A 27,140-nucleotide genomic window follows, 5' to 3' on the forward strand; every position below is an offset into this window, starting at 1 on the left:
TGTGTGTGTGTGTGTGTGTGTGTGTGTGTGTGTGTGTGTGTGTGTGATGGCATTGTGAGTACCTGGGGACAGTAGACAGGTAGGTTACCAGCCTCCTCAGGTCCTCGGGTTTTATTCGGTCATGGTTGCTCCTGGCAGGAAATGTCAGAATTGGTCCTCCTCGTTTATCTCGTCCACCTGCAAGTAGATGCACAAGAAGAACCTTAAAGCCAAAACACACGTGTTAAGGCAGGTAATCCAGGGCCCAGTGAGTTTACATCTACACGTGAATCAGTCTAAATTGAATGACGTCCAGCGACACTTAAAGTGTTAATAAAGTGTTACTACTTTATTAAGTGACCACCACGTTTCGGCTTGTGAAAAGCATGGACCAATCACACCTTCACAAATAAACCAGCTGACCAATAAACATTTAATGAGGTGGTATTGGCTGATTGGTTAAGCCACAGACCAAATAGGTTCTGGACTGAACCACTACAGATTAAAAGGGGAGACAGTCAACATGTGCTCATCCCACAAGGTGTGACACATTCTGCTGGTCATCAGCAGGGGCTGCAGAGGTGCTGAGGAGCAACGGCGTCCTTAACAGTTCTGTTGTTCAGGTGTCGCACAGTTTTCTTCTCAGTGTCTTTTTAACAAGATTTTGTAGGAATGGATCTGTGTTACAGAGTGACGCAGGTTTCAGAATAAAAGCAGGTGAACAGTGAAGCACATGTTCACTTCTGGGCAGATCTTCCAAACTTCCAACGTTAGACCGCGCTTGTTAAACTATGTGTAGAAGAGTGTGCCGGCCACACTCGTGTGTCTGTTTGGATGTTTGCTTTGGCAGTGAATGAGCTCTGACCTAAGGGCAGAGGAGAGACGTTCCCATGGTGTGAATAGATTTGATGATCTTCCCTCTGCCTTTCCTGCCTCAGGATGTGCGTGAGTCCAATGAGCTTTTCACGTGTGCAGATATGACATGTGAGTAATAATATACTCGACTCACAGAGATGCTAATATATTCTAAATAGGACTGTGGACAGTCCACGGGACGTTCTTCTTACTGGTCCTTTTCCTTTTGACTGAAAAAAAATCCCATCTTTTTGTGTTCAACATGAAAAGATTATATAAATTTCAAAACATTCTTAACTATCAAACAATCTTACTAAACATGAAACATAGCTCCTAATGCTTCAAACACCTCTGTGTTCGTCTTGCATGACCATGGTGGTGGGGACAGGCTCTTTGCTGTGGGACACTCAGTGGTTGATGTAAAGTTCTCCTGAAACAGACTGGAGGGTTGTGGATTTAACGCCAACAACACTGACTGACACTCACCTGACACAAAGGCAACTTTTTCCTTTAAAATAGGAAGAACATCAGAGGCCTTGATGCCTTCAGTCCTGAAGGGCCCTGGAGAGATGGAGGGAGAGAGAATATCAGCATGAATCTCGCCATTGGATCACCGTTCCTAGGAGACACACACCAACACTCGTAATCTGTTACGGTTACATCACTATAAGCATTTCACATCTTAATAACTCTTCAGTAGATGTAGAGCAGAAGTAACTTAAGTAAACTTAAGTAAACACACACAACATTTATAACAGCAAGTCAGCAAAATCCATAGAAAGGGGAGAGGGAGGTATTATTTAAAACACCTTCACTCTGTTTGAGAGAAAGACCTTTACAATCACTTTACAGTACATCGTTCCCTCGCTCTTATTGTGAAAGTTCAGCCCCTGCTTTTCACCTTCTGTCCTTGATATTAATCAGCTGCATCTCCCATAAACACAATGGAACAGTGAGTGTGATGGTGACTTGACACAGCGTGACACATCCATAAACGTAAAAGTAACCCACTGAGGACTGGAAACCAGAGGTCGCCCGTAAACAGGAACAGACCAATTAGCTTTAACGATTCATGTCACTAAAGGTTAACTATGTAATTGATCGGTTTTATGCCTATGGTGTGTCAACAGCATTGATTAAACTTCAAAAGTTCTAGTTTCTTACAACAACAGCTGATATTCACATGTGCTTATAAATTTACATTTGTGGTGTATTTTTGTAGTTTTCTTGGCTGCCAATGATTTAAAGTCTCCACGTGATGATTCATGAAATTTGTTTCAGTTCTACAAAGACATAATCTCCTCTGAAAACTTTTATTTCAGACTTATTCCAATTTCTTTACAGATGCTTTTTAAATTGCAGTAATTTATTAATAATAAATGATAATTATCATTTCATTGTTTGTTAACAGTAAATGAAATTCTATCTCGTCTATTTTGTAAATCTGGGTCATATCATGCTTCAAACATGACTAATGACTGTGTTTGTTTGAGCCAATGAGCACGTGGTCTCACAGTCCTTCGTGCACGTGGTTTTTAAAGCTGCAGCTGGTAGCTCCAGCCATGTTTTTATCGTCTATAATGCAGACAGACTATATGCTTACTTTACCTTTTGCTCGATCAGCACATATCGTGTTTGTGTCTTTATCAGGATCAATAAGTGTTGCTGGACTTTCTCCTTCTTTCCAGTTACTGGGAATGTAAGTTGTAAAACAAAGATCCAATTTAAGCAAACGTAACCATGAGTGTGCATTAATCACCTCACCAGGTAAGATTTTTCCTGGTTTTTAATTTAACATCTTCAGTCTTTATGTTGTTTGCTTGCTTTTAAACAGAATCAACAGGCTAAACAAATACATCAGCTGACATAACATTTGCACCTTTTGTCTAAAATAAATAAATACACTCAGATTACTAAGACTGGGGTGTGTCAGCTTCATCATAGCAGGCTGACAGGCTTGTACTAAGCTGGCAGAAATGCTGCATTAAGAAGATTACACAACATGTCAGTGAAAGGGCATTACTGCTATGTTAGACAGTTTAGTTTAATAGAGTGTCTGTTTAAAGAGTTTTATTAAGAGTGCTTAGCAGTGTGTTTATGGCTAATTAGTCGGCTTAAAGCATGCTAGTCTACTGAAAACTACGATTTAAATGTGTCAGATACATAAACATATATGGAGAACCAAACAAGAATACCACAGATTTTGTCCCACGTGATGTTCCAAATACTGACAGACTCCTGTTTGCATCGCAGACAGTGTTAGCCACTGATATTATAAATAATCTTCTTTTCCACAACATATGGGTGTTTGTAACATAGAGGAAACATAGATGTGTCAAACAATAACTTTATACAGGTGATCGTGTCAAGAAACAACTTGGCCAAGTCCTGTGAAGCTGAATGTCCTCCCAGCTGTGATGAAGTCAGACCAAAACAGATAACTCTGGATTTATGTCTTTATATTCAAAGGACTGGAATAGAAAAATAGGTTGTGCTCCAGGAAATGAGGCAAAGAAGCGAGTGTGCTGCCAAAATCAGCAGCGTTTTCTTCAGACCGTTAAACATACAGCAGAGGAAGCCAGTGTGTGTAAGGACGTAACACTCATTTGTCCTTCTGAGGGGAAACAGCTTTTGTTGTTTCAACACACACAGGAAACTGTCAAATGTGCTGATGCTTTTCACTTTTCTTATGGAAAGAGATTTTTATCATTTGCTGAACAGATGATGGTGAGTAACGGTTTCTTTGTCCGAGCAATCAAACAACCTTAGACACCTATGATGGACATCTGTACACAGAGCTGGTACAACATCTGCTAAAACTGAAGTTCAGATGTAGTAAGTTTATGGTTACACGACACAAAGTCATTCTTAGGTTAAATATCTGCTGTAGACAAACCAATATGGAGCCTGTGATTGTTCCCAAAGCACGCTTCTCTGTCTGCAGTTCATGCTGTGAAATCATACACAGTCAGAGTTTACTTAACCATCTACTTGAGTATTTTTTATGTAACACTTTCTCTTTTTGTTTCTTATCTTGCTTTGACAAAAACTTCCAGACAGACAAATGTGACACGAGTGTCGAGTAACAACGTCCAGGCCTGAGAAACTGAAATGATTTGTTTGTGTTAAGTGCCAAACTTTACTAAACAGGCGATGGTTTGGTCACTAATGTCCCCCTCTCATGACAGCTGTTTGCTGATGAAGTTTCATGTACTACATGTAGTACATGTACTACATGTACTACCTTGTGGTCTTGCATATATCAGCAAAACCACACAAAAACAAGTGAATGTAAAAGTGCAATGTGTTGATTTGGTAAAGATGATCCAGTAGCAGCACACTCTAATGATATGACACATGATACAGCATCTTTATGATTTTATAGCACTGAACCTGTTCCAGTACTTCCAAGAGGTGGAAACCACGGCGTATTAACCTTGGATACATTGTAACTAAAGGACTGACAGAAACTACACTGTGACTCAGTCTTATATTGTAGTTTCTTAATGATCTTATTTTTTGGGTGTATTTGTTTGACATATAATTTGTGTAAATTATGATGTTTGCATTTTCTTAAAACTTTGTGCTGAATTAACTAAAGAATTGCTGTAAACTGATTATGTGTGTTCATTTCTAAGTGATGTTTTTAGGATGTCCAGCAGACATGGATGGTTTTAGGTCGGGGGTGATGTAGCATGGCGTGTTTTTGGAGACATGATCACAAGATTACCTGACTGGTAGTATGCATATGTGAGATGTCTAACCAGGAATCCCTAATTCAGAATCAGAATACTTTATTAATCCCTAAGGAAATGATGTGGGTTACAGTTGCTCCAAGACAGTAACAGTAACAGACTGAGTTAATTAAATAATACAATATGTTACAGATTTAACAGATGTAAGAAATAGCAGTAATGTATACAAATCACTCAATAATAAACATGAAGAATATTGACAAAGAATATTACAGAGGTGAGAATATATATGACTGACACTGACTCTAACCTGTGAACTTTGTCCTTTGCTGTGTTACTGTAGAGCGTGTGCAGAAAGGTGTAACTATTGCAGTGTTTACAGTGTGTGAGATGGAGGAGTTTACAGGGAGATGACCACAGTCAGGAATGATTTCCTGTGTCATTCAGTGGTGCATCATGGGTAATCTCAGTCTGTCACTGAGCGTGCTCCTGAGTTGTTATTAACTGGCCTAATCTTACCAAATATTTGTGCAAACATTTGCATGAACACTGTGTCTCTGCTTCGCTGTGATCTAATAAAATTATGGTTTGCAGGACAGTGTGTGGAGACGCTATACCCCCCCCCCCCCCCCCCCAAAAAAAAGTATTAAAATGAGAAGGTAAAAGAATGTAAAAAAACAAAAACAAAAACTAGCTGAAACAAACATGCCTTAGTTATTCAGATGTATTCCATGCTTTGGCTGTCATACTATCATTTTTTCTGGCTCTTCTGTAACTGCTGACACACACACACACACACACACACACTATCTAACACTAATTGTATCCAGTTACACTTAAAACTGAATGGTTGAAGACTGTGACTGTGCAAAAAATGAATGAAGTTTGCTAATAATAGTTATAATAATATAGATTTTGTAATTTCCTACTGAAAGTATCTAAAACAGACTAATAGCCTGTTTCTTCAGCCTGAGAGTTCAACTCCACAGCTGTGCACAGCATTGTCGTACTTATCCCTTTGCCAGCAGGACCCAAAGATGGGGGCTCACTTCACAACTGCAGAGAACTTTTATTGTGAAATAACTGAAACTCACAGTTTTGTTTTTTATCCTGTGCTGTAAAACACTTTTGGGCAATGAGTTGGAGATTTATGCTGAATTCAAGGTAACAGATAATGAGCACTGCTACCACAATGTCCTGCAGCAACGCAATACACTCTGGTTTGAACTTACTGGGACCATCAGAGCATGAAATTCAAACCAAAAGCTCTGCCCCAGGCTCTTAGGACTGGGTTTTGTTTCAACCCCGTGCTAAATATACACGTTTTCAGGAACTAGAAGTTGTTACATGTTTAATTAAGTCTCATATATTTTGGCTTTACAGTTTTTCTTTTGGAAGCTTTTCTATGCAGGTGTTCCAAACAGACAAAAATGATGACCAAAGAGTGTAACCTTGTACTATGTTTTTCATGTCACTATCAGTCTGAGTAGGTACAGAACAATAATTGTGAAAATGTACCATAAGTGTAGGGGAATGGTTGGTTTGATGGTGGCTTGTCTTCATGCTTTCAGTCTGTCACACACCTTTAATCTAACGTGTGTTTTTCTCATCTCATGTGATTCTATGGTAGTAACACAGCTGTGGTTACAGAAGCATGTGGCTGTTTAATATGCATTTATGTGTGCATGTGTGCGTCCTTACAGTTACACTGAAATTATCCAGAAACCACCTGAAACATTTGCTAGCTGTTACTAATGGAAGAAGATGTGTGCGTGTGTTTTTTTGTGTTTGAGTTAAGTGAACTGAAATTTCAATGTGAAGGGCAGGCACAGGCACAACAAAGTCTGCATTTAAAAAAGGACTGTATTGAATTAATATACGAACCTTGGCAAAAACTCAAATGTTGATGAAGGGTACTCAGCTTCAGATAGAACGAGGTACAAAGCATTAAAACATGTTAAGACAATCTTAATGAACACAGTGTCATTTGGACCCGGAAGCAGGGTTCGTCATCACTTAACAACCGGATTAGAGGAAACTGACCAACGCTCCCCATGCACACACACACACACACACACACACACACACACACACACACATACTTTTTAAAAGTATTCTGTTCCTGCTGCCAAAATTTATGGATTAAACTTGGAAGGCTATGTTGGTGATAATTGCTCATCTGGCAAGATGCTACCTTGCGACTCCACCTTTCATTAAAAAGGCACCCATTTCAGGGCTGGGCGATATGGCCTGAAATCCATATCGCACTATAATTTGAAGGATGTGCGGTAACGATATATGTTGCCATATATTCTTTTCTTCTGTATAGCGTATTTTCCGCACTATAAGGCACACTTAAAATCCTTTACTTTTCTCAAAAATCGACAGTGCGCCTTGTAATCCGGTGCTCCTTATGTATGAATTCTGGTTATGGTCACTGACCACGAACCATTTTATGTGCTACACGGCGCTCAAAAATCTGTCAAAAATGTTTTAGTCCGACTTTGCTAAGCTACGAAGCCGCTTGATGGATTGTTGGAGCATTACAGCTACCGTAGTCAGGAGCCTCACAGAGGAATCTGGGTCCTAAACTCCGCTGCAGGTCCCAAAGTCAAACGAACACTGCGACATCACTGAGAGTTACAAACTGTCTAAATTCTTTCATCTTTAATAAAATGATCAGCGTTGCTGCTTTACCAGGTGTAACAATTAAGTTTAACATCCAGGCATCCAATGAAAACAGAATTTATTACATTTAACTAGTTAGAAGTTAGCAGGAAGTTAGCAGGAAGTTAGCTCACTAGCTTCCACCTAAACAGGATATAGCATGTTCTGACTGAGAGATTTCTGAAACAATTCAAACGTACAGCTCTGCTATCACTTCCAACATAAATGAAGACAGAAAACTAAACAGCAGTGACGTTTGTAGGGTTACTGAAGTTGGGCTAGCTGGTATATAATGATGTGCTACGTGGTGGCTAGCTACACAGCTATATTAGCATAGCATAAACACAGTGAAGCTGGAGGATGAACGCTAACTTTTTTCCAATCGATAAAAGTTAATGTGAGGGTTCCCGATGGTTAGGGACAAATCCAGTCGCATGGCAGGATGCTGTAAACGGACCAAACTTCAGTCAGGAGAACAACTGAGATAATCCATCCACAATATGAAGTTAGTCATTAATATACTGCAACAACATGGGAATAGAGCAGCTGTGATAGAATTCAGCATTAATGAATTAATGGTACGGAAGTGGAGGAAGTGCAGTTTTCCAAAACGTGCTTCGTCTCTTCCCTATTACTGTCGTGCGGCATATGTTGCAGATTATATTTTTCTGCTTAACATCCGATTGCTTAAACCCAAACCAGGTGCATATGACTGACGTTGCACCGGTCTTCTTTATGAGCGCCTCCTCCTCCTCCCCACGTGTTAGCTCAATGCTTGCAGCTGCTGCGATGCTTTCGATCACAACAGGCTCAACTTGATGACACCATCAACATGCGCTATCGCTACCGTTTACCGTTTATACCATAGTTTAGATTTATACCATCTAAACTATGGCTCTGTCTTCTTGGAGGCTTTGTGACATTCCTCTGACTGAGGAAAGAAGAGTTATGAGAGTTTTGTATCTCCTGGTTGATTTGGTGTGTGTTCATGTTCACGTCTTTTTGTACGTGTGTGTGTGTGTGTGTCTGTGGATTTATTTCTGCAAGTGAAAGAATGAGTTTGTCTGTAAAGCATTTAAAGTCATTTTCTATTGAAAGTATCTAGACGATGATTCTTGCAGCCCTACTTTGGTTCATGTATTTAACCAGTAGCCATGGTTGCCAGGCAGGTAACCAGGAAGACACTAAAAACTCGCCAGCACACATGAAACAGGAACTACACACATATGGAAAAAAATACACAGGTTTCATCATGAAACATGCTTCACTACAGTGTTCAACGTCACACAGCCAGGAAGTGATGTCACTGGTCTATTCTTAACACACACACACACACACACACACACACACACACACACACACACACACACAGAGGCATAGCTGGACTCTTCCAGATGTTTAGATGTTAAAGGTCAACATGCAGCACAGTTGAAAATCTTCATACTGTTTCCTTCACCATGCACACATGACATGGACTAAACCAAATGACAGGCAGCTTCACAGTAAGCACTGATTAGTGAAATGCAGCAGTGAGATCAGCAGTCAGACACAGCTTACAGTTCAGTCTGTTCACGTAGTAACCGTCCAGACAGTCTCAGCAGACAGTGAAGGTGACACAGAGGATGCTTTCAGGGACCACAGTACGATGACCGTTCATTTCAGTTATTACACCAAACAGGCTCATTTCCCAGATGAGCACAGGAGCCTGATGTGTATCAGGACGACAGCCTGTATGCGTGCTCTAATAGTTTTAAATAACAATCAGCCAGTTCAACAGCTTTATGCAAAACCAAACTGTCATGTGCATGACTGTGAAAGGCCGTAGTATAACATGCATTCACATACACGCTGATTTTGTGTGTCTTCACAACAGGTGAAGCTATCAGCACTCTGGCAACAGTTGCCTCAGCTTCACGTGTTGCCACAGCGACACATGGTGGGGTCTATCGTGTTTAATGTCGCTTCGCTTACATGTGAAACTTATTCAACGTGAAACTGAATCCCTAAAAGTTCAGCTGAGCAGTAATCATCCCTTCTCCAAATCAATCAATCGGCGTTCTAACCATCAGATGAAAGTCCCATTTTCATCCTGTCACGCTGGCATGTGTTCGCTGGCAGGATTGGGTTACATCAGCTGTTTGGATCCATTTGTCCATTTGTGTTAAAGTCCTTAACAAGCTGTTGGCATAAAGTTTCCAAGCGACAGGGATGTCTTAGGAAGTAAAGCTCTCAGTGATGTGTCACATAGGTACTCTGGAAGAAATAAGGCTGCACAAGGCTGTGAGCCGAATCAGGTCAACAACGCATTCACAAAGATTCTGCTACAAAGATGTTAGTTCACAGTTTGAGGTTATAACATTTGTCCCAACACGAGTGGAAACTCTGGAGGCACGATGAACATTCAAATAAGGCTCAGACTCTTTGCTTGCATTCAGCACCGATGTTACAGTTCATGTTGTCAAAGCTCGTTAATATTTCTGTGTGTTTCTGCTGTAGAGTTACACAGAAAGTCAAATGTTTTTGTTCCAAAATACTGATCACACAAACATCAGCTGACTAATCTCAAATTATGAATTATGAACAACAGTAAGGACAGTAATATTGGCCTTATATTGTACTGTAAGGCTTTTTTGGTTAGAGCAAACACACCATACTGTACTTAGACAGACTGACCCTCATGTTTGTGCACCAAATTTGCGCAACTGTTTTACCAAAGATCACGTTTTTGATATTTTTCAATCACTTTATGCACAAAATGCAGTAGAACTGTTTGAGTCCCACTAATCTTGTGGTAGTATTGCACATTGTTAGCAGAAAGTGGTAAGAGTAACGCTAATACAAAACTAAAAACAACATATCAGGTCGGTGTGAATCAGAATAAACTCAGAGCACATAGTACTGATGGGTGAAACTGAGTTTACAAGACTCACTTTTTGGTATTTGGCTCTACTGATATTAATACGTGATATATAAATGGCTTAGCAGATACAGTAGACAAAACCCCTCATATCATATCAGTATCATGGTTCTGTCCAGTTTTTCCCATATGTGCTGAAAACTCCATCACATAGACACTTATTTCACATTTCAATAACATCTTATGTACGCATTTCGCATCAGGCGTCTAGAGGCACTGAACTGTCAGTTTACAAAGTTGTTAGACTCTAAGAAGTCTGTCCTTCCACCTGTTTACTTGTTATCGACCGTGTTTCTGCCAGCCTATATCCCTGTGCCATCGATCTACTAATGATATTCTGAATTTCTCTGACACAGACACAGCTACAACATGAACACTGGTATCAAAGTCAAAGTTTCGAACAGCCCCCTATTTTACATGGTGACCATTGAAGGTTTGCACTTATTGCACTTATTTTAAGCCCTGATGTTGAAGTTTTCAAGGCTCAAAATCTAAAGCAACATATTATGGCGTTATTTTTGTGCCACTATTCTGAGCGCACGTAAAAAAACATTGCAGGTGCAAGTGTTGCATTTTGAGGAGAAATTTATTTTGAGCGAAGAAAAGCTAAATTTGAGTGAACAAAATTCATTCCTGCGTGCAAAAACTGTATTTCAGTGTTTGCTATTATCCATACACACACACAATAGCAGCCCCTCTCGCTCAGTTTTTGCATTTGCACTTGCTCGCAATGTGTTGCTTGTGCTCTCAACATTTCTGCCTGTGCGCGTTCAACTCTTTCTGTACGTCGTTGTATTTGTGCCACAAAACCAGCCAATCACAGACTTGGATGCAAAAAAAATCTGATTGGCTGTTTTGGTCTCCAATCAGCTCGAAATGACAAAATGCAATATCCCAGAATGCATTTTGTCCAAAACTCAAACGAGGCAGTGGCGAAGGAACACAGACTGGCGGAGTCTGAAATATTACTATTTCTGGGTCACAAAATAAACTTTTAAGATATTTTCATGTGAGAATGGTGCTGTGTAAACTTCTAATATCTGCTCGATTCATCAAGACATCACATATTTGCAAAAGTGCTCTAACGTTTTCAAACCCACTCAGAAAAGTGTCACAAAAATAACGCCATAATATATAAAGTGCCAAATCTGACCCACTGCCTTGTACCTCAGAATGTATTCACAGTGTGATGTTCAGATTTTCGCGATGATTTTTGCACAAAAAACTCGTAGCTAATTCTGAAGGTGGTACCCACTGATTTCTCACAGAACAAGCCAACATATTAAACGTTATGCCATTAATACACAGAAATGCAGGAATTTAACTTTGGATGTTAAATTTCTCTCTATTTAAAACACAGTAAGGTGAATGTTGTCCCTGTCTCACTTATAGAGTGAGGAGCTCGGCCATCGGAGGGTGGGGGCTCAAAGTGGAGCCGCTGCTCCTCCACATCGAAAGGAGCCAATTGAGGTAGTTTGGGCATCTGATAGGGATGCCTCCGGGGTGAGGTGTTCCCTGGGGAGGAGGCCCCGGGCCAGACCCAGGACACGCTGGAGATTATATCCCTCGGCTAGCCTGGCTGAAGGAGGTGACCCAGGGAGGCTCCGGATAATTATTAAATAAAGCGATTCGCTTTTTAGTTGAGAATGGTTTTTTTAAAGAAACCATTCTCGGTAGAAAGAGATGATGGTAGATTACTTCATATAACATCAAAACCAAGCTGTAGCCTCCAGGGTGGAACAATAAAACCAAAACATTAGCACCAAAAACTGCAGTTCCTCAGGCAGCCACTTGAGGCTGGCTTTAAAACCAAGTGGGTCCCCATGGACTCCGGAAAAGACAGCGTCCTTAAACTGAAACATAGCATGTTTGAACCTGACGCTAAAACAATTCAAGTCTCTGTAGCTACACATATAGAAAGTTTCATAACCTACATTTGTATGAAAATCCTCTGCAGGTTGCAGGATGAACAGGTGAGTTTGCTGCACTGTGATGGATTTACAGTAAAGAGCAGAGTGTGACTGCTGCACAGTGACTGTGGTGCTTATGGTCATAGTTGGGTTACATCAAGTGTAGCCGAGATTCATATGAAGTTAAGCTGATGATGCTCAGATGCACTGACTGAATTCCACTTTCATACCAACTTTATTTCCCACCCTGAGCCACAACAGCTGATTTTAGGGTTCCACACCTGCTGGATCCACTTTAACTCGTCCCTTCTCATTTTCCTGTTAGAGCTAAAGTCGCCCTCTACAATGGAGCAACAGAAATTACAGATCATTTTGATTGTCCTTCTTTTTTTCTGCTCATCTTCTTCTTAATAGATTCAAGCTGAGTGCCTTTATTGGAATTAAAATTAAGAGTCAAATAAAGTTTGTATTAAAATCTACTCATATTATTATTACATTAATATAGCACAAGGTTCAGGTAGCTTTGCATAAAAATAGGTGGTAGAAATGTTCTTCAAGGAGCTACTTTTACTTTCTTACTCTGAGTCAGTATGTTTTCACTTTTACTCAAGTAAAGTAGTTGAATCAGTACTTCAACTTGAGTATTTTTTAACACTAGTATCTGTACTTCAGCACAAGTACACAATGTATGTAGCTGTGCTGAAGAGGACCTCTCCATTGCCCTTGTAGTTAATTCTATAATTTAGCATCACTTCCCAATATCATCACGTTTGGCTTCATAATCCCAAACACCATGGTGTCATATTCATTATATTCATTTTCTAGTTAAAACCAACATAATAATGTTTGAGGATAGTATTATAGTACTTTGTGCTGGCAAGTTTTCCCACTATTGCACATTCCTCGTATCACTTGGTTCCTCATAAACTCCTGTGGAAACAGTTTGCTATTAACTACAGTTATTATCATTTTACTATTGACTGATGTCCTTCTTGTTTGACTATAAATTGTCTGTTCTGAGAAAAGTTTTACCAAAGTGACACTTTGGCACAATTTGAAAATGTATTAACTTGTGATGAAGAAATATTTTGATGTTAGGTCATGTATGCATGTTATTTTTTTAGGGGCAATTCTAATTGAAATCAGAGCTGTCTGATTTATATACAACAGCATTCAATAGTTGTGTAATTTCACTATAATGTCACGTGCCCTGCTGCTCCATAACTAACAGCATTACACTGAACATAAATCATTTATTGTTGTCTCATTATTTCAACAGATTACCTGTGTATAACAGAGCAGGGTATGTTTCCAGCGCGAGCCTCTCACATACGCACACATGTGCATTTGAACACAAGCACATATTAATGGCCTCGCCTCCAGTGTTCCCTGCAGAGGAAAACCATATCCATCAGTCCTCCAACACAAACCACACACTGCTCTCTCATAACTGCGCTCAGAGCAGAGTGAGAGCTAGTACAAGCTAAGTGCTTTCCAGCCACCACACTCAGGTCACACTAACACAGAAGCAGGAGATGATGTATTCTCCACAGGGATGCTGCTGCTCAGTAAGGGACAGCTGCTGGAAAAAAGCAAGAAACTTTGCAATTAATAGAGTGTTTTTTTATTTCTTTGTTTTTACCTGAATAACCTTTGTTTCCACTTGGGCAACATGTTGTAGAAATATGTATGATCACATTTCTGGCAGTGTTTGTCTTGCAGCTGAGCAGCTTCCAACTATCTTGGGTGAATAGACTTTAGAAAGTTCACTTGGAGGCTTTAAATCTGTCCAAGCAGGAAAGACATCTTCACCAACATGCTACCTCAATGACTTCTGATGGTTTTACACTCGTGTTATGACGACACTGAAGTTCATTGTTTCCAGTGGCTTCTGCCAGGCCGTGGCAGTTTATCAGTGTTTCACACAAACAACACACTAGAATAAGTACCCGTGTGGACGGGACGAACGAGGCATCCAACCAGGCACAGAGGACAGAAATGAGGACGAGACGATACTGTGTGTGTGAATCCTCTGAATTCTATGATACAAATTGGTGTTTTTCTGATGTAGCAGGAGGTAAGCAAGTAGTTTTGTCAGGTAAGTTTTAGCCATCAGTCAGGTAGCACAATACTTGTGTAAACGTAACTAGCAATGCTGACAATGCTCTCATATTAGCTGCCAACCTACTAATTTAATCCTGCTTGGATACGTCCACTGTGGAAACTTTCCTTTTTGCTATGTGTTAACAGACCTCTCTGCACTGAATCATGCTTGTTATTAATCTCTGTCTCTCTTCCTTCTCTCACCCCAACCAATCACAGCAGATGGCCCCGCCCCTCCCTGAGCCTGGTTCTGTCGGAGGTTTCTTCCTGTTAAAAGGGAGTTTTTCCTTCCCACTGTCACCAAAGTGCTTGCTCATAGGGGGTCATATGATTGTTGGGTTTTTTTCTGTATGTATTATTGTAGGGTCTACCTCACAATATAAAGCACCTTGAGGTGACTGTAGTTGTGATGTGGCGCTGTATAAATAAAACTGAATTGTGCGTGTGCGTGCGTGTGTGTGTGCATGTCTAGCTATCTTTGTGAGGACCGAAGTCTGCATTCTGCATTGTGAGAACCAACAGTCACTTGTAAGGACACACACACACACCGGTCCTCACAAATTTGAAGCTTTTTTGAGGCTCATAATGTGGTTTCAGTGTCAGGGTTACAATTAGGTTATGGTTATGGTTAGGGGCTAGGGAAAGCATTATGTCAATGAAGGTCCTCACTAAGACAGCTGAACGGGCTTGAGTATGTCTGTGTGTGAGCGTGTGTGTGTGCGTGCATGTGTGTGTGTGTGCGTGTGTGTGAGCGTGTGTGTGCGTGTGTGTGTGTGTGAGCGTGTGTGTGCGTGTGTGTGTGCGTGTGTGTGATTGTTTGTGTGTGTGTGTGAGAGAGGTGCAAGCAGAGACTTTACAGAAGAAACAGGTCATAATTGTTACTGTTACATATCAGTATAAGATATGTTGACCCACCTCGACAGAGAGTCATGTCTGCCTGTGTGTGTCTCTTCATCAGTCTAACAGCTCATTCCTGATTTCTTTCGTGCTGACTGAGTCCACCATGATAAGAAAAACCTTGTCCTCCTCCTAAAGTCTCAAGGCTGTCAGTAACACACGTGCATCCTTGGTTAGAGGCCATAAAAACTAAATACTCACATCTACTAAGGAAATTACGTAAGAGCTTGAATATTTTCATCCTTGCATGTATTTACACTCAAAAAGTAGTTTTATGTGTGTCACGCTTGTGTGTGTCCTTCCTTCTCAGGTTTCTTTGGCTGTTGAATTATTTGCATTTTTACTTTTATTTTTGCTTGATCACATCACAGAGACTCTGTGAGGCAGCACCACACAGTCGTACTCGAGGCGCACACAGCGGTCTGTTACTGCAGTATTAGCTTGATAAAAAACTGACTGCATATTTTATTTTTCTCTCATCCATCGACACCATCTGACTCATTTGAGATGAACCAATCACATCAAAGCTTCTGTTTGAGGGTGATGACATCATCTGTGGTGCATGCCAAACGCATGCAGAGATGCCATCTGGAGGGTGCTGACTCAGCACAACACTCACACACACGTCTGATCACTCCAGCTCACACACTCGTGCACTAGCACGGTAGTCAACGACACTAAAAAACGATTTGTCTGATTTGGTTCTGGTAGGATCCACTGAGGTTTGGGAACATGTGCCTGAGTTTTCTGCCTACACGGGACACTTTGTCAGTACTAACAGCATTTTATTTAATTTAAGAGAGTGTATCTTCCAAAGAACAGCATCACATTTACAAACTTTACAAGGACTTTTACCTCAGATTAGAGCTAGAGGTGTTTTTGGTTTTCCCCACATTACTCAGCACACACACACACACACACACACACACACATTTATGAAATATGTTCTGGGACCTTCAGGATTCCAAGCACAAGCATGAGAAGCATGAGGGCTGCGGTCTGTATGAAGCAGGATCGTGTCTTATTCAGTTAACTGCAGAATCAAACCTGGGTCTTCGGCACTTGAGTCGATCACTTCTCACTATATCACCACAGGATTAGGCTGCAAACCTGACAGAGCATGTTGTGTTCAACGGTTATGAATCATCGCCTCCTGACCAATCATTCTGCAGGAAAGTGTTACCATATCTGGAAGATCCCTCGGACACATGTACACAGACAGTAACGTTTTCAATAGCATGTAATGTCTTTGTGTTTCCTTTATGTGCATCAGTAAGAAATATAAATTCTTCAGTTCAAATTTATCTCCTGATATTTTCATTTTGGCTCCAATTTTACCGCATGTCCTCTTCTATGAGCTTTAAATATGATGCTCAAATACAACACCTATTTGTACTTTATATCCAGTTGGCACACAGGCTGCATCTGGGTTTAAATTTGCTCTTTCAGGAGGACACAAGTGCTTCACTTTAAAGAATAAAAACACAAACTGAAACATAATTTAAACAAATACTCAATTACAATTCATCACATACTCGGGTATCTAACAGAACTGCATACGTCTGTTCACTTACACAGCAGAGTTACAGCTTTTCAGACACTAACCGATATTACAAACAAAAATGGATTAGATACACATTTACAACAGTATCAGACTGCTGTCTGCTTCCTCCAGCTGACACACAACTTCACACAGCACTGCTGCAAACAGGCAGACACACAAACCTTTCCCTCATCAGCAGCTGGAGTAGCTGAACTTCACAACACTGAACAACACATCATAAGGAATTTTGAGAAGTCAGTAAATGTCCTGATTTAAATGTTAACATGTCTTGAGTCAGCTGATCTCAATACGTCACGTGACAGGGTGAGGAAATGTCTCAGACTGATTCATGTGATGAGGGTCAACAACCCTGTGAAGGGACAGCTCCCACCAGGGCTTAAATACCTGGGTCTCATCACCGTTTTGATCTTAGAACTGAAGAAACTTTTCAAGAAACTTAAAGATGTCGCTTTTCTTTCCAAGCTCCTTAGATTAGCTGCTCAACTACAACAGCACCTTCTAACAGCTACTGTGCTCCTGGTGCACATCCTAAGACTGGATAATTGGGAAGGTTGTGTCAGGAAGTGCATTTAGAATAGAGTCTTTGCTAAATCAAACATTTGGATGCGTCCACTGTGGAAATAAGGCAGCAGCCAAAGGTACCTGTGTGTAATAGTCACACCAGCCATCTGTTATTATTAAAATAGCAGGCAGTGGCTATGGCTCATAATTAAACAAGAGAGCACTGCTCATCTGTAATGTTATAATTTTGATTGAACAGGTTAACAACATTATTTCTATCTAAAAACTGTTTATTCCTCTCAGATTGACGCTGATTCCTACTAGCCAACATTACCAACAAAAACATAGATCCAGAAGCACTGCAAACGGACTGCTTCTTATATAAAGCTTCTCTACTCTCAGCACTCAAAGCGCTTTTACACAACTTGTTCATTCACCCAATCACACCTGCACTTTCTCCTAAGCTGTTAGCTAAGTGCCTCCTATCTAACATTCATATTGTGATGGATGCATCGGAGAGCAACATGGGGTTAGTATCTTGCCCAAGGACATGCAGAATGGAGCAAACTGGGATCGAACCACCAACCAGTAGGTGACCTGCTCTACCACCTGAGCTACAGTCATATATCAGTTATAAAAAGTTTCTCACTATTGTTTTTTTACAGTTACATGTACAAGGGAAATAAGAAAGTGTCCGTAAGCTTGGGTTGACGGACACGTTAAAAATTCCATCAATTCATCAGCTGGCATCTGTCAGTATATCCACAGTAGTCTATGAGCAAAACAGAAGGCAGATAAGGAGACGTTTCAGGCAAAAACATGGAATCTCAAATAGCTGGAATGAGTGCAACAAGCATGTGCATAATATGTTCTAGCTGCCAGCTACTATTACAGGACACTTACCATTGGATTTACTTTATTGTCACCATTTCTTCTTTTTCTTTCGATTGCCCCCTTTAATGGTCACCAGAGCAGATCATCTGCCTCCATCGCACCCTAACATCCCCTATCACCCAACCCTCTGATATCCTGTCTGTGAAGGTTCTCAGTCATCCAGGTCATCGTAGTCTAAGGAGCTTGGAAAGAAAAGCGTCTGGATTTCTTTAAGTTGCTTGAAGACCTTTCACCTCTCATCCGAGAAGAGTCTTCAGTTCTTCAGAACCTTCAGCCTCCAATATCCTCTTTCACTAAATCCATGAATCATCTCTGTGGTCTCCCTCTTTTACTCCAACCATGCAACTTCATATTCAATATCTTTTTTCCAGTACGTCCACTATCCCTTCAAACCGCCTCAGCCTCACCTCTCTACCTTCTGTTCCTTTGATATGCACACTTTGAATTCTGTCTCTACAGTGGTCCCTCGTTTGTCGCGGGAGTTACGTTCTAAAAATAACCCGCTATAGGTGAAATCCGCGAAGCAGCCAACTTTATTTTTTACAATTATTATAGATGTTTAAGGCTGTAAAACCCGTCACTACAAACTTTATACTCTTTTCTCAGACAAGCATGAACATTTTCACACTTTTCTCTCTTGTTTAAACACTCTCAAAGTTCAAACCTTCATAGAAAAATGAGTCCATTCAAAGGCACTCGCAGGAGCCTTTGACGGTGCAAAACGTTTCGTCAACATTGTTTGTGGTGGAGGAAACCTACAAACATACAGTGCAGCACTTCAGAGTCACACTGCTAGCGATCAAAGATTTATGTAAATTTGACACGCTGAACACATCCTGCACTGTACAGGAGATATGGCACGAGATTGATTGACAATGGTCTACAGCCAATCGGGACGCAGAACACATTGCGCTGTACGAAAAACAAAGCATGCAAAATTGCACCAAAAAAAATCAGCGAAACAGCGAGACCGCGAAAGGTGAACCGCGTTACAGCGAGGGACCGCTGTACTGGTTACTTCCACTGAAATATTCAGTTCTGCCTCCTCCAGCTCCATCCCCAAATCAACCAGCAGGTCTCACTGTCATCTTGTAAACCTCGCCGCTTTCTCTTGCTGCTCTCCTTTAGTCACAAATCACCTCTAATGCTTGTTGCCACCCGCTCCACCTTACCTGCACTCTCTTCATCACCTGTCTTTTGTACTGTATTGTAAATCCATAGGGTTTAATATGATGTTGGCCCACCCTTTACAGCTATAACAGCTCTAACTCTTGTGGGAGACTTTCCACAAGGTTTAGGAGTGTGTTTATGGGAATTTCTGATCAGGTGAATTATTATGTCAGACAGTGGTGTTGGATGAGAAGGCCTGGGTCACAGTCTCCACTCTAAATTCATCCCAAGGTGTTCTACCAGGGCAGGACTCTGCACAGGCCCAGTAAAGTGTTTCCACACCAACCTTTCTTTATGTATTGTGATTCAGACATGTTAGAACAGGAACGTCCCCAAACTGTTCCACAAAGTTTGGAGCATTAAATTGTGCCTTACTATGCTGAAGCATTAAAAGTTCCTTTCCCTGGAAGTAAGACGCCAAGCCCAACTCTTGAAGTGGAAATGTCTCAACTGGACGTGTTGCACAGCTGGCATCATATCATGATATCACACTGGAATTCTTTGAGTCCCCGAGAGCGATCCATTCTTTCACAAATGTTTGCAGAAGCAGACACCGCACACCTAGGGGCTTGTTTTTATTCGTCTGTGGCCATGAACGTGATTGGAACATCTGAATTCAATGATTCGGATGGGAGAGTGTTTACTTTAGGCAATATAGTGTATGCTTCTCTAGATGTACACAGATACACGGCAGCTCCTTCCTAGGCTGAACCTGGCTTCAACCCATAGCATCATGGTATTGCTGACCAGCTTTGTTCTTTGACAGGTTTACATTTACATTTACATTTCAAAAAGGCAAACGACTAAATTAGCTAAATCAACAAAAATTGCTAAAAAAAAAAAGAAAACACCAAACAAACAAACAAACAAACAAACAAAAACAAACAACTAACAATTGGAAATTTACTTTAATTTGCTTCATGGATAGAAAAAGACCTGCTGGAGTACGAAATCTTAAAAAACAAACTCATTTTCATCACATAACTTTCCTGAAATATCCATCACACCATGCTTAGGCACACACACCAACATGATTAACCGGACAGGTCAGAGGTCAAGAGGAGGCCAGAGGTACCTTCCTCAAGGAAAGTCAAAGCTTGAGACAAGGAGGAACCAAATGTTAAAACATGGAACACGTGTTTCAGCTATCAGATGCAACTCCCTCTCTTTCTGGATCAGCTTTCAGTCTCCAGACAGCAGCTGTCTACAGAGAGGAAAAACTTAGACAGAGTGGTCAGACATGGAATGTGTGTGTGTGTGTGTGTGTGTGTGTGTGTGTGTGTGTGTGTGTGTGTGTGTGTGGTGATAGTCAGGCATTCAGAGGCTCCACATTCACTGCGAGAACAAACACATTTCTAATCTGTGACTCCTGTTACACATTTTGAATTATGATCATTTATCGTGATATGGAATCACATGAATGGAACATCGTGTGTGTGTGTGTGTGTGTGTGTGTGTGTGTGTGTGTGTGTGTGTGTGTGTGTGTGTGTGTGTGTGTGTGTGCGTGCGCTCACGGGCTGGATGAGGCTTAATTAGTACTTGGTTCAAAGAAACACAGTGAAGGAAAGTCAGAAGCAGGCAGAAACTCTGCCAGTGGAGAAAGGATAAAGATGAGAAAACAGAAAATTAAAACTGATCACAGCGAGAAACAAAAAGAAAGAATATCAGTCCCAGCTGCTGCATTCATTCAGTCTGTGTGGAAACTATGAACAGAACTTTGAAAATGAATGAAATTCAGGATATAACTGTAGTATTCAACTGCAGCGCAACCCTCCTGCAAATAAACCACTTGTGGTTGTCCTGGAGTGTTTTCCAACTGTCTGTCTCACACACACACACACACACACACACACACACACACACACACACACACACACACACACACACGATTCAGGCCAGACCACAGCACACTAATTCTTCATGTGTCTGAGAGTCTGAGAGGCTCAAAGTTCTAGAATAGAAAAGCAGCTAGTCGGTCCACAGTCGGTCCACAGTCGGTCCACAGTCAGTCCACAGTCGGTCCACAGGTCTCAGTAGCACCTACAGCATCTATGGCCCAGGACAAACCAGATTTGCATCCAGATTTCCAGGACTAGAAGATGTCATGCCACAGAAACCTGGCATTGTATGAACAATAAACATTAAATCAAACATGCAGACGCAACAAATGAGATTTCCATACCAGATCGGTTTGTCCCCAAGTTAACAATGACTGCATGTGGTACCGTTGGTGCTGTCAACAGAGTGCTGGTGGAAACTGTGGTACTGTTGGCCGAAACCAAAGAGGTGAGAGGAGGAACTCAAAATTTAGGGACTGTGATTGGTAAAGGACAGAGCTGGCTGATATGATGGAATGAAAGAAGTTAGGCAAAAGATCCAATGGAAACGAGCAAAGTCAGGAGTACTGGAGGGGATTCAAGATGTAATACCACGGTGTGGATAAGAAGAGAAATGAAGCGGGGGTAATCTCGAGGAGAATGTGAAGAATGTTGTGGAGGTGAAGACAGTGTCTCACAAAGATGTCAGAGCTACACAGATTGGATGTCAGTTACCAGAGAAAGAGCAAGTCTGGAGTAAGATGGATGAAGGGGTAGAGATTGTTCCCAGGGAGAGAGTGATGACTGGAGTAGACAGACTGAAGGGAACAAAAGTGAATGAGGAGGTGTTGGGTAGGTGTGGTGTTAAGGAGAGAAATGCAGAAGAATGGATGGTAGTAGATCTGGTAGTAGAGGACAGTGAGACAGTGGTCTGCAGTACAAGTGACAGACGTTTGGGTGGACTACATCAGAGTCCCTTTTTGTTTCCAGTGGTGATGGACAGGTTGACACTTGGGTTCAGGCAGTAATCTCCATGATCTACAGTGGCTTGCAAAAGTATTCGGCCCCCTTGAACATTTCCACATTTTGTCACATTACAGCCACAAACATGAATCAATTTTATTGGAATTCCACGTGAAAGACCAATACAAAGTGGTGTACATGTGAGAAGTGGAACGAAAATCATACATGATTCAAGACATTTTTTACAAATAAATAACTGCAAAGTGAGACAAGACTGAGATACTTTAGACATGTGCAAAGGAGGGATAGTAAATACATTAGACAAAGGATGTTAAATATGGAGCTGCCAGGCAGGATGAAAAGAGGAAGACCACAGAAGAGATTCATGGAGGTAGTTTGCTCACATGCAGAGTGTTTTGTTATGACAGAAGATGCTAGAGTGATAGTGGATGCTGCGGTGAGATGGAGGCAGGTGATCTGCTGTGGTAGCCCGTTAAACAACAGCCAAAAGTAGAAGACGAAGAAAGTGGGCTATAAAAGATCAATACAAAAAAGTTGTACCCCAAAAACATTTAAAACCATATTGCTCTGTTGCACTATGTCTGACCTTCCTGTCCACTTCAAGTCAAGAGGAAAAACAGTTTGTCAGCATGGGAACTGATGTCCTGCTTCATAAAAACAGCATTATGATGGAGTGGAAACAGGCATTCCAGGATTTCCCTCTAAGTTCCCTGGATTTGTCAAACATGCAAGAACTTTCTGTGGAATTTCAGGGCACTGGCACGTCAGTGAGTCAAATGTATTTTTATTTTATTTATGATCTCCACAGTCAGCCGTCTACACTCGACTTGTAACAGGAGCAATAAGTTAACATCAGCAGTTTTACGCCTCTGGCTCTGTCCTCACAGATGCATTCAGGCACAGTATGTTGTAGTGTGTATATGTATGTATCACCCACATTTTGCCACCATTAGATAAGAAACACAAAACTGACATATTATTATTACTATTTTGGACAAATCTGTTTGTTTGTTTTTAAGTAGCAACATTTTACTTCTGTTTGTCAGTTTTCAGCTGTACCAACAACAAAGAGCTAAGTTGATTTTTATTTGAACTCACACACAAAGCCCAAACACAGCTGTTTCTTTTAAACTAAGAGCTGTCAATGAAGTTTTACTACTGTGGATTACAGGATAAGAGACGTTTGGACACAGAGGGACCAGTAAATCATTTCAAACCCAAGCCATCAACAAGTCTAAGATGTTGAGACAACCCTTCTGTTCAACCCGTCGCACTAAATTGTTCATATCTACACGCACATGCATTTACACTCGAACTAGCAACTGGGCAAAAAGCACCTTTCCTTAAACTCCTTCTTATAACAACAAAAGGAACAACAATCAGAACAGCTGAAGCATTTTTTCTTCTTTTCTTTGCTAAATGAACTCCTGTATATTGTTTACATAATAGAAAAAAAATCAACAAACAAACAAATCTTGGCCTATCAAGCATTGGGAGCAAGGAAAATTGGAGGAGCTCACACACTGGTGAATTCATCTGACAAAAGACTAAAATATGTATTGAAACTATGGGGAAACAGAGCTGATCGTGAGCTTAATATAAAACAATGTATTGACAGGAGGGACATCCACACAGTTTGCAGTTTGCTTCCGACTGAATGTTGGTCACTAGCAGACATCCCAGGTTCTGTTGCCTACGCAATGAATATAAAACTCTGTTGTGTGTTAATTAAATGGCATCCTGCGCTCTCATTGGTAGTTACTTCAGTTGCTCCTCTCCAAACTGAGAAAAGTGTCAATCTGAACCACTTCAGGTTACCTGAGGTACGTTTGCTCATCAGTGCTTGAAGTTGCCAAATGTAATTAACTTTCTTTGATCTGTGATCACTGCGTGGGTTCAAATGACTTCCTATATGGACACACCTTTAATCAGAAGTTTGGGAACGTTCCTGTCTTAGGTGTCATGTGCTTGTTTGTCCTTGTTCTGTGAAGGGTCACTTTTCCCTTGTCCTTTTTATTCTCAACGCTCTCCCCACAAATTATATTGTGAATGTAATGTACATCTTTATGTCTGCTTCTATGTGGTTTAAGAGTGTCAGGTCTTGTGTGCGGAGGCGAGGAAGAGATGACCCAAACGCTGGACTCACTGTGCAGGATACCGGGGTTTATTGTAGGCAGGCAGGATGAACAGAACATGAACTGAAATGGCTGACTGGGTGGACGACTGACTGACTACTGAAGGACGGAATGGCTGGCTGGCTGATCTGAACATACATGTGGGAAGACGACATAACATCACAGGAACATCAATGACACGACAAGGGCTGAAGGGAACAGAGGGCTTAAATACACGACTAACAACGACAATGATTGGAGACAGGTGAGAGCACAGCTGAACTTAGTTAGACTAATAATGCCTAGAAGGAACTGGGACATGACACACTAGTAGACAGGCAGGCATGGAGAACATGGATGTGAAAATAAACAAAACATGACAAAACAGAAAACACTGGGTCAACGACCCAGGAAACCTGACAGTACCCCCCCCTCCAAAGGCCGGCACCCGATGGCCAAAAAAGAAAAACACCACAACAGGGCGGGCGGAGGGGGCCCAGGACGGAGGGCCGGAGTCCAAACAGAGACAGTTCAGGTGGGCGGCCGCGAGGAAGACGGCGGCGGCCACTGAGGAGTTCAGGTGGGCGGCCGCGAGGAAGACGGCGGCGACTCAGGCAAAGGGCGTCCGGGGGCCGCCCCCGACGGCGCCTGGCCAGTGGCCTGGAAAGCGGCCAGATAGCTGCAGACCCAGACGAGGCAGGACCAGGCGACACTGAAAGCGAAGACACGGAGGCTGCAGCTGGCGTGGATGAGGCGGAGGCTGCAGCTGGCGTGGATGAGGCGGAGGCTGCAGCTGGCGTGGATGAGGCGGAGGCTGCAGCTGGCGTGGATGAGGCGGAGGCTGCAGCTGGCGTGGATGAGGCGGAGGCTGCAGCTGGCGTGGATGAGGCGGAGGCCGAGGCCGGAACAGGCGTAGCAGCAGCAGAGGCCGAGGCCGGAACAGGCGTAGCAGCAGCAGAGGCCGAGGCCGGACCAGGCGAGGCAGACGGCGAAGCAGAAGCCGAGGCCGGGCCAGGCGAGGCAGACGGCGAAGCAGAAGCCGAGGCCGGGCCAGGCGAGGCAGACGGCGAAGCAGAAGCCGAGGCCGGGCCAGGCGAGGCAGTCGGCGAGGCAGAAGCCGAGGCCGGGCCAGGCGAAGCAGACGGCGAGGCAGAAGCCGAGGCCAGACCAGGCGAAGCAGACGGCGAGGCAGAAGCCGAGGCCAGACCAGGCGACAGCGACTCAACACCTGCGGAGTCAGCAGGCGCGGAGGCCTCTGGCTGGAGGCAGGCAGGGCCAGGAGGCGCGGAGGCCTCTGGCTGGAGGCAGGCAGGGCCAGGAGGCGCGGAGGCCTCTGGCTGGAGGCAGGCAGGGCCAGGAGGCGCGGAGGCCTCTGGTTGGAGGCAGGCAGGGCCAGGAGGCGCGGAGGCCTCTGGCTGGAGGCAGGCAGGGCCAGGAGGCGCGGAGGCCTCTGGCTGGAGGCAGGCAGGGCCAGCGGGTGCGGAAACCCCTGGCTGAGGTGCAGGAGAGCTCACAGCTGGCTCTGGATGCTGTGGCTGCAGGTCCGGGAACAGAGCAGGTTGGTGGATGAGTGGCTGGGCGACAGAAGGCTGGGCTACAGAAGGCTGGGCTACAGAAGGCTGGAGGACAGACTGGACAGGCTGGAGGATGGGCGACTGGGGAACAGAAAAAGACTGGAGAGGACGAGACTGGGGGACAGGAGACGGAGCTATAGGGGCCTGAGGAACAGGACACTGGGACGGGAGGAGACTGAACTACTGGAGCTGACTGGAGTGGAGCTGACTGGAGTGGAGCTGACTGGAGTGGAGCTGACTGCGCTACAGACTGGACAGGAGCAGGCTGGACTGACTGGACTGGAGCAGGCTGGACAGCAGGTGAGTGAACTGGCTGGACCGGGAGCTGGACAGCAGGAGAGGGAGCTGACTGGACCGGGAGCTGGACAGCAGGAGAGGGAGCTGACTGGGCCGGGAGCTGAACGGCAGGAGAGGGAGCTGACTGGGCCGGGAGCTGAACGGCAGGAGAGGGAGCTGACTGGGCCGGGAGCTGAACGGCAGGAGAGGGAGCTGACTGGGCCGGGAGCTGAACGGCAGGAGAGGGAGCTGACTGGGCCGGGGGCTGAACGGCAGGAGAGGGAGCTGACTGGGCTGGAGGCTGAACGGCAGGAGAGGGAGCTGACTGGGCTGGAGGCTGAACAGCAGGAGAGGGAACTGACTGGGCTGGAGGCTGAACAGCAGGAGAGGGAACTGACTGGAGTGGGGATGCTAAGGGATGAACAGAGGTGGGTGAGGCTAAAGGCTGAGCTGGGGTTGGTGTGGCTGATGGCTGAGCTATAGAGAGTGCCAGTGAGAGAGATAAAGCTACAGCCTGGGCTAATAAAGCTGGTGCCTGAGCAGGGGACACCTCAGCTAGCCTAACCAGGGATAGGGCTAGCGCGTGAAAGGCTGGATCAGGCGGTGGATGAAGAAGCGAAGTAGCAGATGGAGAGGCTAGCTCTTCCGAGACTCTAGGGAGGTCAGGCTGGGTTCTAGCTGCCTTCAGCCTAGGCGCTGGGACAGGCACGGGAGGTGGCTGGACACCAGTCACCCCCACCCGAGAAACAGGAGCGGGTGTGGTGGTAGACTGGGTCGCAGCTGCCCTCCTCCTGGGAGCTGGCACAGGTGTGGGTGTAGGCTGGCTGATAGGAGTGGAAATAACAACTGGGTTAGTGAAACTGACAGGTCTAACGGGTTTTAGTCTGGTCTCTCTGCCATCACTATTTACAGTCTTTGGGGGAGCAGAACAGAAAAAATCTTCCCAGTCCACAGAATCCTCCAGGAGGGAAACATCCCATGAATCAGAGATGGGTTCATCGGTGGTTTTAAACGAGGAATCGAATGAGGGTGGAAAACAGTCACTGGAACTCACCACCGGGAATTGCTGGAAATAGTCCGTTTTATGGCGGCGTGTGCGCCGCTTTCTCCGGGAGGAGGAAGCGGCCCAGATAGCAAGACGACATTGAATCTATGTTGATTTTTCATCCGAACCGTCGTATATGGTCGGGGTTGAAATGCCAATGTTGTAACAACATTGAAAT

The 27,140-nt window shown here is 43.3% G+C and overlaps 1 protein-coding gene across 3 annotated transcripts in view; it reads right to left on the reverse strand.

The window, feature by feature from the left end:
- Window positions 1-27,140, reverse strand: part of kalrna (kalirin RhoGEF kinase a) — a 166,711-nt gene that overhangs the window by 105,876 nt on the left and 33,695 nt on the right. For all 3 annotated transcript variants that reach the window (XM_063499855.1, XM_063499854.1, XM_063499853.1), the window contains exons 2-3: window positions 1,321-1,395; window positions 63-177 (exon numbers count right to left, since the gene is read on the reverse strand). In XM_063499855.1, the coding sequence (XP_063355925.1) occupies window positions 63-177; window positions 1,321-1,395 (190 nt within the window). The remainder of the gene's footprint in view (window positions 1-62; window positions 178-1,320; window positions 1,396-27,140) is intronic.

Source organism: Pelmatolapia mariae, linkage group LG16_19, assembly GCF_036321145.2.
Source record: "Pelmatolapia mariae isolate MD_Pm_ZW linkage group LG16_19, Pm_UMD_F_2, whole genome shotgun sequence".
NCBI lineage: Eukaryota > Metazoa > Chordata > Actinopteri > Cichliformes > Cichlidae > Pelmatolapia > Pelmatolapia mariae.